We start from the raw sequence: 16,732 nt of genomic DNA, 5'->3' as shown, positions 1-16,732 counted from the left end.
AAAAAAGTTTTTTTTTTGCATTCATTTGATTACCACCTATTGATTACTGTATTGATTGATTACTGTATTGATCAATACAGTAACCTATTGATTACTGTATTGTATCACAGAACAGAATTCAGAAAAATTTAATCTGACAAAAAATTTAAAATAAATAAAATTAAACTAAAAATGAAAGTATAATAAATTATAGAATTGTTCAAATTGTATGAATTAAATTGATTAGACATCCTTTTCATTTATTAACAATTTAAGGAAACTATTAAAACAGAATCCAGAAAAATTAAAATGGAAAACAGAATTTGTGAGAAAAAAAAAAACTGAATTGAATTTGGCAATAATAAAACTGATTTCATAGGGCCCTAATACAATGAGGACTGTTGGCAAGTTCTCCAGTTGATTAATGAAGTCAAATGCATCAAGATTTTTCCAAACTTTATTCACTTTAAATTCACCCCTCTTTAGCACTTCCACAAAACATATTAAAGATGCAATTCCTCAGCTAGATAGTTCTACAAAATAAACCGCAATATAAAACAAATTAAATATTGAATGAAGTCCTACTTCATGTTGTGACCTCACTCTAGATCTCTAGGGTCGTAACAATATTTAGGTTTGCACATCCTAATAAACACATGCTAGGAAAGGGCACTGAAATTACTACTATAAAACACAGATGGAAGCTCTGGGGATAAATATGTAAATATGCACACAAACACTTCAGTCTTCCGCTCCTGTGAAAACAGATCTCATGGTTGCCACAACAGCGTACTTTTAATAGTGTGCAAAACAGGCCACAGACCCCCTGCTGTCTTCCACAAACACTTGATCTTAGACGAGAGACGTCCTCGGAAAAAACACAGGATGCTGAGTGTATATGTAACTACAACACTCATAAGTGGACAGGGACCTCAGGTCTGGGAGAAGAGCCTGTGCCATATGGAACATGAACATCAAGTTTGACTTCTCTGGAATGGCCGCACAACCCTGAACTGTGGGATAAACCGTGATAGCACTGGAACAATCACAAAGAGGGCTTTTAAGACTAAGGACACATATCAGTGTGAGCCTGATAGGAAATTCCTGTTTGAAACACTAACATTTAGCTTTTTGGCAACAGATAAGATATCACATGATAAGGGATATAATAACACTGGTAATATCATCCATGCCCACAGTGCCATATATGGTGCTAGGAGAAGAACTTTACAACTCTAGAGGTCAAAAAATGTCTAAAGCAATCTTTTAATATCTGTCATCTTTTAATATCTTTCCAAATATTGTTCTCATGAGGGAAGTTAATGCTATTCTTCTCCTTATAGTAAAAATCAAAGGATAGACAAAAATTGTTAACATTTACATTTAGTGATTTAGCAGATGCTTTTATCCAAAGCGACTTACGAATGAGGACAATAGAAGCAATCAAAACCAACAAAAGAGCAATAAAATGCAAGTGCTATGATTTACATTTAACATTTTTATCTGTTACAAATGGTAAGAAGAATATTTTAATATATGAAAACAGCTGTTAAAATGTTTGGGGTCATTATGACTTATTTTGGAGAAAAAATAAATAAAAATAGTAATACTTTCATTTAACAAGGATAAATTCAATTGATTGAAAGTGACAGTAAAGACATTTGTCACAAAAGATTTCTATATGAAATAAATGCTGTTCTTCTGAACTTTCTATTCATCAAAACATCAATTTATATTTCACAAATATAAAAACATTTTAAATTGTAAAAATATTTCACAATATTACTGTTTTTACTGAATTGTTGATCAAATAAATGCAGACTTGGTGAGCATAAGAGACTTACGTTTCAGAAACAAAAAATCTTATAGACTCCAAACTTTTGAAATGGCTTCAAAAGAACTGAAATATAGCACAGAAGTCATATGGACCAGTTTTGTGTGTATTTTCATTTTCCTTTTAGCTGGTTACTGTTTACAGGATAAATGTGTGGAAAAAGAGCAACATGAACATTCCTAAAAACGTCTCATTTTGTGCTCCACAGGAGGAAAACAAAATATAGGTTTAGAACAACATGAGGGTGAGTATTTAATTTAATTTTTAGGTGAATTATTTGGACAGGAGTAAATAAGTTTAATCAAAGTCATCCAGCAGGAGCTATAATCACTAGTGTGTGCTCGTAAGAGGAGTTTGTACCTGGATCGAGAGAGCCGGTGGCTGCTGTCCAGCCCATTACAGGTGGGATGGCGCCCACCACGGCACCCACCCAGGTGTTGGTGATGCTGAGGCGTTTCAGGGGAGTGTAGCAGCACGTGTACAGGAAGATGTTCAGGGCGCCCAGGAAGCCAGTCAGGGGATTTAGACCCAGGGTCAACAGGGTCACACCTGGGATCCCACATGCCAGAGCGAATGACACGGCGTGCAGCGGACTGAGAGAAACACAGAGATGGACAAATTCAGAACAACAAATACATTTCCTATAGCAGTGTTAAGGGATCATACTTAAACTGTTACCGAGGCCACTGTGTCAAATACAGTCCATTTATTTTTCAGAACCAAATAGACATTTAGGCATTGTTTTAGAAAAATAGAATTTGATCTGGTTAAAATTATGCCTCGGTTTTGTTGAATATCTTATTTCACTTAGAAATATGGCAGATTACAAAGTAAAATGGCTTTTGGACAGCAAATCTAGTCGACTGTAAATGTCAATGTCAGCAATTTTCAGTATAATTTTGGTTTCCAGAGCACACTGAACTTATTTCAAAAGACAAAGAAATGGTTTTATTCTTAATTCTTTAAAACAAACCAGTATGCACTGGCCCAGAACACATACATAACGGTGCTTTACAAATCTGAAACCACCACCAAATGTGACAAACTTATAATCAAACCAAGATATTCTGTGCAACACATTATGATGCATAAAAACACAAGAGTTGTCCAAAAGTAAAGCAGGAATAAAGCGCACAAAACATCAGTTTGTGAGATAAGCTTTAGTGTGGTTAGATGTGAGTCACATCAGAACAAAGGCTTGTGGGTCTCTGCTATAGATTAAACGTCTCCTGGCCACAGACGCTATTCTCTGTGCCCCATTGGACAACCACTTCCTCTAAGGTTTATTAAAAGCAGTCAGTTGCAATCCTGCAGAGGCGTCTGGTTCAAATTCACAGCTAACTGCTCCATAAATTAGAGGAGTATTGAGACAGAGACCAAAGCGGAGAGGAAAAGAGGGCAAGTTTTCCGCCCAACAGCAGGAGATTCCATTTTAATGTTATTATCATTGTTATGGCTGTTTTATGTGGTGGAGGGGTTTAGAGTCTATATGAGTCCCATAAGTTAACGGGTGAGACGAGTTGTTTGAGGGATAAGGCTGACTAACTTTAGGAGCAAAGCCACTGGCATTTCCTACACTACATGAATAAATGGGATATTCTAATGCACCACCGTGCACGTTTATCCATTATTGATTTTATCTATAGGTTTTGTTCATCTGATGGGCCATTTAAAACAAGCACTCGGAGTTGATCATTCAGCTCTTTCTGACGTCATGTTCTCATGGGCGGATTTTCCCAGGAATCCAAAAAGAATCCCAAATGAAGCCAAAATCATGTCAAAGATGACTCTCTGTGGGAAATAAATCTGCTACATAGAATAGTTCACTTAAACTGTCATAAAAATAGTACATTTGTTGACCTCTAGAGTTGTAAAAATAGTACTACTACTATAAATAATAACTTTATTAAAACATTATTTTTTTTAAATAATACAAATTTGTTCTTCCAAGTTTCAATTTTAAACATAATCCTCTGTCGTGCATCACATTGTTTGTCAAATAAATAAATAAAATTGTTTTATTTTCATTAGCTTCCTTTATTTACCAGGAAAAAAAAAATTAATACCAACACAGAATTCATGGAAAAAATAAATTAAGCATTTATTTTTTATAAAATCAATTAATTAGAGATTAATTAGCCTTTGATTATTAAATGTAATTAAACCATTAAAATGGAATCCAAAAGTTAAAAAAGGAAAACATAGAATTAAAAAAAAATAAACCTGAATGTCAGAAAAAAAAAATATATATATAATAATAATAATAAGGCCCTAAAATTAAAATTTTTATTCAACTTTTAATAAATTGTAGTAAAATTGTGTAGGTTTCATGATTTCAATTAACTAGACATGCCTTTTGATAAATACAACTTAATCATTAATAATCATTAGTGTTGCCAATCAATTATAAAAATAAAAAAAACTAATTACTCGCACATTTTTCTAAAATTAATCGCGATTAAAGTTTTTAAATATACTTTTATATTGCAATAGTTTCACATTCAATCTTCAAATGTACAATGTACAAACAACATAAAGACAGTATATTTTTAATATTTCTTTAAATGGCATCTTTTTTATGATTGAAGGCCAGCATCACTGATATTAATACTATTGATGTCTCTATAAAATAGTTTTTTGCCCTTAATATTTAACCATTGACTGTAGCCATTCAGCATTACAGTATAAGTGAGAGCGATCAATTTGAACATTTATTAGACTTAACGTCTAATTTAAGTGAACTTAAAACAATCTTCACATGAACCCATTATAATTAATGACATATTTAGCTAGCTGTGCCCTTCAGCAGAAATATACAGAAAATTAATACTTACCAAACACTAAATTCTAAATTAAATATAGATGAACCCCTTAAAGCTATAAAAGTTATTGATTTTTTACTTTTTTCTTTTGTTCTTGGATTAATAGACATCACAGCAGCTGGTTATTAACTTATTTGCCGGCTATTGCTTTAAAAGCTGCTGCTGAACATGACGCGGATCTGACATGCATCTTATTTTCTCACAAATCTCAACCTTTTCTGACCCACTTCAGGTCTGAAAGTCTCTACTAATGAGCGGAGAGTTGAATTGGGTGTTTTAGATGAGGGAGACAGTGCTGGGGTGCCTCAGGACAGTTTTTAAAACCATTTCAGAGACATGTTCTTAAATATTACTCATATATAACATATTGCATGCGTGCACACAATTTTAAGGCAGCTTTAATCGCCTTTTTGGTAACTTCATGCCTTAACTGACGGCATAACTAGGACATTGCATGCACGTAGTTTCTTTCGCTGTTTGATATGAAATGATACAGGCTACAGCGCGCCGGCACCTTTGTGCATGTATTTGAAGAGTGCGCGCTACGAGCACGCTATCTTTTCCACGCTCGTTTGACTCGATGTTAGAGCGCGCGTCTGAAACGTCTCCTGTTTGATGTGGTCATATAGACATTCTGCATCTAAATAAACGCAATCCTTTTCAAGAAAAAAGTGACAGAGGCAGCAGTGGCGAATGGGGTGACCAACCCTAGCCCGACCCAGCGTTAATTGCGTTAAATATTAACGCATTAATCTGAAAAAATTAATTGTATGCGTTAACGCGCTAATTTTGACACCACTAATAATCGTTAATAATTTAATTATTAAAAATAGAGTCCAGAAAAAATAACGGGAAAAAGGGAATCCAGAAAAATAAAAAATGGAAAAAACAGAATTTGAAAAAAAAAAAAAAAAAAAAAAAAAAAAAGGAATTTGGGAAAAAAATTAATGGATTTCATAGGGCCCTACCTGTGTCTTCATTTCAAATAAATGCTGTTCTTTTGGACTTTATCAAATAATCCTGATAATAATCCAAAAACAAACAAAAAAAACATTCCACAAAATATTAAAAATATACAGCAGCAATATTCAAATAATAATAATAATAATAATAGTAATATATTAAATATATTTATATAATAATATATTAAATTTATATTATATATTAAATATATTATTTATATAATATTAAAAACATTAAAAAATATTTTAAAAGATATTAAAATAGCTTTTAAATTGTAATATTTCTCAATGACTGTTTTTACAGTAATTTTGTAATATTTCCCTATATTACTGTTTTTACAGTTATTTTTATAAAAAGATTTCTTACAAAAATCTCACAAACCCCAAACTACATGCACACAAAAATTACAAATGATGAAGCCATTGGATTAATAAACATGAAAAAAGTACAAAAACTCCACACAGCGATCTTGAGAATGAAAGGTTTCACAGCTGTGAGATGCTCTCATGCTCATCTCTGCCTTCAGGCTTACATCAGAAGAATGTGACAGTCACACGCACACAAACATCAAAGAGGACCGTGTCATCTCAAGTCTGCATAATAACATACTGACAGACGCACGAGGGCACGTTCAGGCGTAAATAGGTTGTGCTAAGATACATCTAATGTGTGTAATGACACGTTTTGCTAGGTGACTCTACTGTTAGCATGCTGTGCATTTGTGTACAGGTCTAGAGTGTCTGCAATGGTGTGAGGTGAAGATTTGTAGTTACGACGCTGATGAATTCCTCCTGTCATTGACAGTCTGGATCGGTGACGTATGGTAAACATTCAGGAAGGCAATTTAGTTGTTGGAGTGACAGAAATGCAGTGCATATGATAGCTGCCAAATCACATTCGTCTGCTTTCATATAAACGCCGGTCTTTAATTCACCTGCACAGACCTCCTACAGCGCAGCTGAATTAGTGCCGTGCTACTGCGAGCTTAAATCGCACAGTAATTAAGCAGCTCTGGGGATGTTTCCAGAAGTTTGAAATAGAGCACCATTTATCTGCTCACCTCTTCATCTTCTGCTCCAAAGCGGTTTTAAAAAACGAGCTGGGATTTAGGCGGTGAGGAATGTTGTGGGTTTGAAAGGGGGTTAATTGCACAGCCATACGTTTTCCAAACGAAGATAACGTGTGACATGACAATGGCCAGCAAACATAGATCACACATAAACAGCTTAAAAAAAAGAAAAAGTGTGCATGCATTTCCACTTGACTTCGTATCTTTCCTTTCACCGCTCTCAGACTGTCACTATCATAAATAATTGTAGGGGGGATTTTTTTTTTTTTAATAATCAATATTTTTTAATATAATTTTTAATCATTTCTGATCTTTTTGCGCTCACTTTAGTTTATTGTTGCAGGTTAATGAATTTATTCAATATTTTAAAAGTCAAAAATATATAAATATACTAAGCAATTTATTATTTAATATGATAAATAATTGTTTATTAAATACATTTACACAAATATATTTTATTACTTAACACAAACAATCTAATCTGTCTCAGAAACAACAAGGCTACTTATGATCCAATCAATCGATCGATAAGTCCACATCCCTCGGAGAATTGCACATCCTACTATATATATATATAAAATTACATGTATACAATTTGACATGTACTTTAAACAACTGTGCATATACAAGTTTGAAACTGAACTGTTGGCCTACTACTTTTTGCAATTTAAAATAAAAGGACACTAGGGTGTAGAATGAGCCAGAATGGGTTGAGATCGTTGACAGCGACATTACGAAACGTACACTCTTATGTACTCTTGATCACCGTCGCTCCTGATGTCTTCATTTGTGAGTATGTGTTTGATACGCACACAACAGCAGGATAAACCCAGGTGTTTGGTTTGGGCTGTTTGGATTACTGTGACTGCTTGGGTCATTTTTTATACCCTCACGTCAACAGATCTGCCCCTTTTGTTGTTGGAAAGCGACCCTCGAGGGAGTGAGAGAGGGCAGGGGTCCCGTTCAGTTAAATTCCACTAACACACCCAATTAGCAAAAAGTATTGGCTGTCAAATGTGTGGTGGTGTTAGGTATGGTATTGCACTCAAAACCCTATGTAAAGATGCCAGAGATGGATACAGAATGCTTCTTGACTGTTTAAATCAACTATTTTAGACAGAGCTATAGTGTAGGTGTTCCAGATTTTGCGCTATGGTGCTTATGTGGGTTATGCAGGATTGAGCCCAGTCTGCAACATTCCTCAGAGTGCTGATGATGCATTTTTGTGCTTAAAGGAGTAGTCCACTTCCAGAATGAAAATTTCCTGATAATTTACTCGCCCCCATGTCATCCAAGATGTTAATGTCTTTCTTACTTCAGTCGTAAAGAAGTTTTTTTGTGGAAATCATTTCAGGAATTTCCTCCATATAATGGACTTCTGTGGTGGCCAACAGGTTGAATGTCCAAATTGCAGCTTCAAATGGCTCTACATGATCCCAGCCAAGGAATAAGGGTCTTTTCTAGCGAAAAGATCGATAATTTTCTAAAAAAAATTTAATAAATATTTATATAACCACAAATGCTCTTCTTGCACTAGGTCTGTGATGCGCATGCACGTCTTCACGCATTGCGTAATCACGTTGGAAAAAGTCACACATTGTTAGTTCTGGTTCAAAATGTAGGGTGAAAACCTCCTTCTCATTTTCTCCTCCAACTTTAAAGTCCTCCAAAATCATTGTTTTCCCTTTTTTTTGTCAAGGCCATTTGACTTTTTTGCACGTTTGGTTTGTTAACATTGGGTCAGTGCTTCTACCTACATCACAGGCTTCAAAACTGATTTATGCTGCGCTCACCTATGAAGATTATCAATATGATCAAATGTAAGAATCAAACTTTTGTTGGTCACAGAGTTTACGGCTTTCAATATTCCAAAAGGCGGAGGAAAAATCATTTTGGGTTTTTGTCATGGAACCAAGGTGATGCTAACGTCCTAGAAAATCATTGTAATATTCCTGCCCTTTTAACCTAATATGAAAGAATTTTGCATGCTAGTCTAACAGCATTGCATGCTAACATGCTTGCAACTGTAAATGCCTTCACTTTTTCACAAGTTCCCAAAGCTAAAACACAAATTACTCAACTTCACTAATCAACTGTTGGCGGATGACCATCCTGACCCATATTTTGCCAGCAGTGGAGTGAGACGGGAAGAACAGAGAGAAGCACACCTACACACACCTGGATCAGGTTACGCAGGACAGGTGCACGAGCAGCTGACCAGCGCTACAAATATTAGACAATGGCATATAGTTTCTGATACCGGCAGGCTCAGTTATACACAAACATCAGGCTACTTGAGAACAATGTAGAGAGTAAACGATGTACATAATGAGGCTAAGGAAACCATTTTATTCTGCAATGGCTCTTTACACAGATCTAGGATGTGTTTCAAAACCAAGTGAGCTGCCTAAGTATACAATATATACAAGTATGTGTGAATCTACATACGATACCCAAAAATGCAGTCTAGGTTTTAAAACAGAGCCCAAGAGAGAATACAGGTTTTGAAGGCTCTTACCTGATTTGCCCTCGAACCAGAGGTCTGTTTTTGGTACGATTCATATTTGAGTCAAAGGGCACCTCAAAGTACTGCATGGAGAAAGAAAGATGAAAATTAATACATAAGGTACATTAACAGCAAAAAAAAAGTCACACAATGATAAATATCCCTGCATATTCCTCTCTTTTCCTTTCCAGAACCTTTCCATTCTGAAATCAAACATTCATTCTAACAGACAGAACCAATATTTTTAGCTATATTTTTCACATTAATATTTTTGTGTTATGGCAAAAGGTACTGTAGCATTATGACAACACACACTTGATTATTTCTATCTGAAAACAATCCAAACTCAAAATATATAACCTCAAAATATAAATTATGCAACACAATGCAATACAAAAGACAAAAAGAAAAAAAGGTGAGTAAAATATCATAATCTCAGTTTTGAATAATAATACACTAAAGAATGAATCGCAATATTGCATTTTGACTCAAATATACATCATATTTAATACATTTTGACTTGGTATTACATATTACATTTTGTGAACTGTGATGCACATTTTTTGATTAATAGAAAGTTAAAAAGAGCATTTATTTGAAATAGAAATCTCTTGTCAAAACTGTCTTTACTGATCAAATTAATGCATCCTTGCTGAATAAAAATAATAATTTCTTAAAAAATAAAAATACTGCCCCAAGCTTTTGATACGGAATGGGTTAAAATTAACTTACTGAAGTATTTCAAAAATAGCAATTATAATATAAGTATCAGCACAGCTAATGATTGTTTTCACTTTTTTCTTCGTGGCATGCAAAAAACATCAAAGATAGACTCTGAAACATCTGCTGAAGATATCCAACAAATGCATGAAATTCAAACCCTTAAATGGATCGATATGAATGCATGTGTTAGAGACAGAACGACAGAGGTTGCTTAGGTGCAACGGGGACGATTAAGGTAAAAAAAAAAAAGATTTTGTGTTTTATGGCCTTCTGCTGGGGAGTCTGCACAAAACTCACCTCGGGGAATCTACAATGTGAGACTAAAACACAAACACATGGGGCATTTAAAGCCAGGAACCGGTTATTCAGTCTGTGAGAGACAGCACATGCACCTAATGAAGAAAACAGAAAGCTCACTTTTCAGCTGAAGAATTTCAGGATCCATTTCTCCTAAAATATGACCTCCATAAAATAACTAATAAACAGATAATCCATTTCTCTTTTCCTCTCTTAATTTACTGTCCGTTTGACATCGGAAGAGAGTCCACGCTTAAAAATGCTCTTGTGGTAGGTAATACATTTCACACAGACTACATTTATATTTTGCTAGATACCTCGAAGGAGAACAGGGGGAAATACATATTATCTGTGCGTGTCTGTTTGGCCTTTCTAAGAGTCCCCTCGAGTTTAAAGAAGAACGCTGCTAGTACTATTTGCTAACAAATGATAACATCCATCAATTACATGATCCTTCCCAGCATGCACTTTTACATTAGGATAAGGACAAAAAACTAAATAACCTCATATTTAGACTATTGTACAATAAACAGACAGGACAATAAAACATCTCAAGGAGGTAAAAAAAAAAAAAGAGCTCTGTGACAAATGTGTCTAAAAGCTGTCACGGGAGATTGATGCTTTTTCATTTTGTTTCAGCTATTTTTGGCAGCATTTTTAAACTCGGACCAATGTCATCCAAAGTGATAAAGTAGCCTGATACAGTGCAGAGGAAGTTGAAGCCCAAAGTGTGTTGTATAAAGTTGAGTGGAGGGTCTGCTGAGTCTCAAATTTATTCTCTCGGCCGTCAGTGTTATTGCACTTGAGATTCTGGACGGGGCAGGGCACAGATGTGGCCGTAGCTGAGGCCCCTGCAGTTTTAGGGCCGAGGTGTTAATTCTATTTCCTGGGTCAGGAAGCGCGTCAGAGGGTCGCCACAGAGAGAGAACCGGAGCGAATTTCTGGTGCTTGAATAGTCTCTGAAGTATCAGCCGGATGTTAACATGACCATTCCAGAGTGTATCTTGGCAACAACTGCACATTTTAGACCTGTGAGATTTCAAAAGCCTTGTTAACCTGCAAAACGCCAAAGTTTACATTAAAAGACTCCCAATAGTAAATATAAATATGGTCTTGGGCTGAAAACCAGATTTGGAGCAAGAATATGAATATGTAGACACAATAAAAAAAGTAACTAGGGTTTTGAGTGTTCTCAAGATGTGTTTGGCGCCTGTCAGAACCAGTTAGCTCTTGGGCATTGTCTTATTTCACAGTCTATCTTTATACACTTTTTTCTCTGGTATATCATCTGGTTCATATCAACACCCCCAGACCCCTGCCACTTCTTCCTCTGCGTTTACTGCTGGTGAAGATCACATTTTGAAAAAAAGGAAAGAATGTGAAAGTGTAAATGAACAAGTGGGTGCATGAGATTACAGGCTGTCAAATCTCCATATCTAAGGTCCTGTATAATCATATTCTTTGTTTCTTCTGTGAATCTGTGCTTAACAGAATGTGTTAACAATTCAACAATGAAAAGGCTCCATATTGTTATCATATTGAAGAGGGGGGGAAAAGACAGCATGACTAGATCTTCAGAAGCGCACACACACACACACACACTATATACATGCACAAAAAAAAACCATTCAAACGTTTGGGGGTGGTAAGAATTTGTGATGTCTTTAAAAGAAGTCTCAAGGCTGCACTTGAATGTTCAAAAATATAGTAAAAACTGTTATATTGTGAAATATTATTACAATTCAAAATAACGGGTTTCTAGTTCAATATGCTTTCAAACATAATTTACTCCTGTGATTGCAAAGCCACATTTTCAGCAGTGTTCAGTGTCACATGACCTTTCAAAACATTCTAATATGCTGACTTGGTCCACAAGAAACATAATTCTTATGTTGAAAACTGTTGTGCTGCTTAATATTTTTTCAAGTGCATAGAAAATTTAAAAGGACAATTTCTTTTGCAACATTTTAAATGTCTCTACTGTCCCTTTTGATCAATTTAATTCATCCTTTATAAAAGTAGTAAATATCTAAAAAAAAATAAAACCATACTGAACAGTAATATACATTTGGGCAATATATATATTAAAAAAAATTGTAAAAAAGCCTATGCAAAAAGTTAAATAAATAAATAAAAGTGTGTGAGTGAGTGTCAGCATAGAGCAGATAGACTGCCAAGGAGAGCAACCAATCAAATGGGAATCAGAGGGAAAGAGGCAGCGGGTGGTGAACTAATGTCAAATGAATGAAGTCTGAACCATTATTTCTGACTATGCGATCAGAGGCCTGAACATGGCAGAGGCTGCCAAATTTTGTTGCTCGAATCTGAAAATGTCAAACAAGCCTTTGAACAACAGGACATTTAAGTACAGTGTCATTTACAGTACAGACAGTTTCATAAAAACCCTTTTAGTGTATTCATATCTTGCACCGATTCATAATATGAGTTTTTGCTGTCTACATAAAGGTATGTCCAAACTTTTCACTAGGGATATATAGTCAAAATATTGAGTCTTTGCTGCTAAGCAAAGTGATACAGCAAAGTTCCACTACATTTTGTGTGTGTATCAAGAAACCTCTAACTTTAATCTTCATTCCGTTCTTATCGACACCACAGAGTCTCAGTATATTTATATAATTGCTAGATCAGCACAAGAGTGATAATGCAGAGTTCACTGTACTTGCAGTGACAGGGCTCTGGGTTCACTCACAGAGAAAAGCGCTGTAACTGCAGCAGCGTGACGGGACAAAGTGACAGGCACAGCAAACAAACACTGCCTGGACTATGAGACCATACTAACTAGCGCTGATGAGAAACTTACTGTAACATTGACAGTGTTTACTAAAGAGAAGTGCATACGAGGGCAAACACACTTGCATAAACACGCAAACAAACACACAAAATTCAGGCTAAATATTCTCACGGAGAGAAACGCACGTGCATGGAGCCTGTGTAAATAGACATTTACAACACAGCTGCTGTATATGAGCAAGACATCGGCGTTGATCAGTAGAAATGGGTAAAGCAAACACCACCTGCTCAAACACCTACTCAGCAACTTTTTTCTTCCACCTCTGCAAACAAAAAGCACAATCCAAATTCTCAATCAGCGCTGCGCACATTGTAAGTACATGCATTCAGTGATAATTCCTCATGCTGTCAAGGTCCAGGTGCAGAACCAGAGTTCAGGAGTTGAAGAGGTAATACTCCATCGATTTAACAAAATTACCTGCCAAATTTCTAAAGAACAGCAGCAGAAAACATCAGCTGCGAATCATCTCAAGCACTTATGAAAGAGAAATTCCTCTTTACAGCGGCTGGCTGAATCACTGCGGTTCAAGTTCAACTTGAGCTACGTGAGTTTTGCTGGGACCCTGCGATGTAGACCTGCAGAAACGGTTTACCAGACTGCTATGCTCACCATGTAGCAATTATATGAAAAAACCTGCACTACGGTTATGCTTTAAAAGCACTCCACTGAATTACAATTACGAATGTATATATGAATGTGATGAATTATGAATGTATATACGAACATGTATTTACCCATTTTGTGAAAGCCAGTGAAGGAGAAAAAAAGTTGGTGGGCAAATAAACAATCTCCATAAGAAAGAATTCTTCTGCACTTGTGATTACAATTATTTGACAAGTGAGCTGCACATACTTAGCCGCATTTTACTTTCCTGACACATCTGAAGAAACATTATAAACTAATGAAACCTGCAGACAGGCATGTTCATGATGCTTTGGTGTCCTAGAAATCACAGCAGTACAGACTTTGGCATCAACTCAATACTTTTAATCGTCAAGCAGCTATTTGACATTTTTGCATTTATCTGAAGCAAGGAGAACAATGCCTTAACTACTAAACTCTGAACAATGGCTTCAGCACATAGCTTTAGTACACGAGACGTCACAGAATTATAATTTAAGGACAGAGTTTCAGTATGAGATCTTAGTCGGAGTTATTAAATTATTAGTGTTATTAACGAGTGCTAGAAAGGTTATATACATTTAAAAAGTAGGGGGAAAAAGCATGTAAATTCAATTTCCAAAATGGACTCATACCAATACAATAAAATAACATAAAAAAACTAACATTGCCAGATATGGTGTTCATTTATTGTGAATCCCCCCTTTTTTGAATAGTGTGCACAGATAAATCATCAGAATAACACAAGAAACATTTATTAATAAAGTAAATATGACACGTTTTAATTTAAAAGTGACTTCAAATTTAGGACTGAACCAAAAAGCTGCTGTTCCAAGTTGGAGTTCCATTTAGATTCAGATACTTCAGAGTCCATTTAGTCTAGGTTCATTCTGAGCACTATTTAATATCCCTACTCCCTGCTATCTCCATACAAAGCCATGGCGCAGGTCCTTCTATCCCAGCCTGGTATCCAAGCTGTGATCATTTGGCCTCTCCAGCTTGGAGCAATGCAAGGACCCTGGCAGTAAGTCAGCTGGCACAGCGATAGGCTTGATTAATGGCCTGTGCAAAGCAGAGTTGAGTGCTAAACCGTCCACATGCTAATCAGCCAATTACGAATGTTCTGCTCTACACGAAGGCTGCCTCAGTGCAAATCAATGTATTTAGTTCTTTTGCCAGCGGGCACCAGAGAAGATAGGGAGGCTGGGAATGCTTAGGGATGCTGTCCTGAACAAGTAAGGATAAAGTAGCATACGGAAATCTGTGCATCATCAGTTTAACCGAACTATAAAGACTTGCGTTTTAGTCTTGTTAGCCACACACACACCCAGAAAAAGACAAAGGCGCCATGATCTCCCTTCTTTTTCCAAGGCATCTTGGTTTGGTTCCAGCACTACCATTTTTAGATGTTTTTCCAACGTTTGTTCCAGTTATTACAACAACATTAAAAGGTATTTCATGGCGATGACATAAGATGGATGAGCGCTGTCTAGGTCGGTTGGGAGTTGGAGACGGAGGCTAAGCCGGTGGTTCGAGAAGCCGAGAACCTCCTGTGGGAGAGACGAGCTAGTTCATCATCTTTGGCCCAGTGTCAGTTCACATAACCTAGATCATCACTAAGGTGAGCCTGTAGTTTGCCATCGTGATTCCACACCACAGCACCTCCTGTGCTTCAAGTTACACAGAAAGAGTCCGACGAAAGAGTTGTGGTGAAGTAAAACAACTGTGATGAATTGAAAATTAAACAGTTTCATTATTGGTCATGTATTTTGTGTTAAAACAAAAACAACAAGACCTCCCCGAAAAAAAGGAGGCAATTATAAGTTAATCAAGTCATTCACAAGCAAGCCAAAACAAGCCTTTCTTCAAAAGATCTGGCACATATGGAACAATCAAAATAATAACCGGTCTAAAAATTTTAGTGATTTGGTGATTTGAGCAAGATTTGAGAGTTACACCATGTACTTCGTTCACAATGTTAAATGAAGAAACTTCTCTAAAGTAACAGCCTTGCGTAGGCATGTTTATGAAAAGAGCTTTCTACTAAGAACCCTCATTAATCATGACCCTGGTAATCAAAGCTCAGTTTAAGTCTCTGGCAAACGAAACAAAGACACATTTGAGTCACAATTATTTCTGCAGAGGTTGCAAACATACTCTATGTGCCAAAAGGCCTTGTTTCGCTTTGATAGGACGAGCTAGCCATATGTCTGCTTTACCTGTGATACATTGGTTAAGATTAAACCTTGTCATTCCCAGATTACCATTAAGCCCATGAACTGTTTGTGCAACGGGGTCGTTTAATATCAGAGGACGTCAAGTAAGCATGTGTTTATGCAAGAGCGCATGAGTGTGTGTTTAGATTATATCTGATGCCTCCAGCTGTGTGTGACAGCACAAGCCTCATGAGAAAAGCAGTCTTGTGCAAATGCACAACCCTAAAATGCTCACATACAAAGTGTTTACATACAGACCTACAGTTTATATCTTCACTGAGGTTGAACTCCATTCCCTACCACCCCAATTCCATTGTGTTGAATTTGTCGCCATCAACATCTTGTGGCGAAAATGCAGTTTTTCTCCAAACATTTTTGCCAACGGATGTCTAAGTTTACTTCCCGAGAGGCTGGCGCACTTCAGAAGAACATGGTTTGCTTAAACTTTTTAACATTCCACCTCAAAATAAGTGGACAAAGATGTGACATAAGGCTAAACATTCATCATTAAGCCACCTCACAAATGGACATCTTTAAGAAGTGGTTTTCTTATCAAAACGTTCATGTCAGCACCCTCTCCATCTACACGATCCATGAAGCAAGCATGTCAGATTTTGAGCAGAAGTGTTTCTTGTGTGAGACAAATATTCAGGCATGTCACGCAAAGCCTACACACATTCCTAATGCTAGTTCACCTATAGAAACCCTTTTCAATGTCTAATCTGCCTGTTATTCTTTTTTTATTCTTTATCAGCGGTTTGCAGTAAACGCTTAGACATGTCTATGACACAGGTCAGAAGATCTGTTTTTTTTCTACTGCAACTGCATCTTTCTGTGAAACCACAGGCTGCAGTTAACACCGAGACCCCAAACGGTGTTTACATTCCATA

The 16,732-nt window shown here is 36.2% G+C and overlaps 1 protein-coding gene across 1 annotated transcript in view; it reads right to left on the bottom strand.

The window, feature by feature from the left end:
• The window catches only part of LOC306852416 (protoheme IX farnesyltransferase, mitochondrial-like), a 43,929-nt gene that overhangs the window by 2,687 nt on the left and 24,510 nt on the right, over positions 1-16,732 (bottom strand). The window contains exons 5-6 of the mRNA XM_079389205.1: positions 9,186-9,256; positions 2,174-2,406 (exon numbers count right to left, since the gene is read on the bottom strand). Coding sequence (XP_079245331.1) covers positions 2,174-2,406; positions 9,186-9,256 — 304 coding nt within the window. The remainder of the gene's footprint in view (positions 1-2,173; positions 2,407-9,185; positions 9,257-16,732) is intronic.

The sequence above is a fragment of the Barbus barbus genome (genome assembly GCF_936440315.1).
Source record: "Barbus barbus genome assembly, chromosome: 32".
In the NCBI taxonomy this organism is placed as follows: domain Eukaryota; kingdom Metazoa; phylum Chordata; class Actinopteri; order Cypriniformes; family Cyprinidae; genus Barbus; species Barbus barbus.
This window is presented reverse-complemented; position numbering and strand designations above follow the sequence as displayed.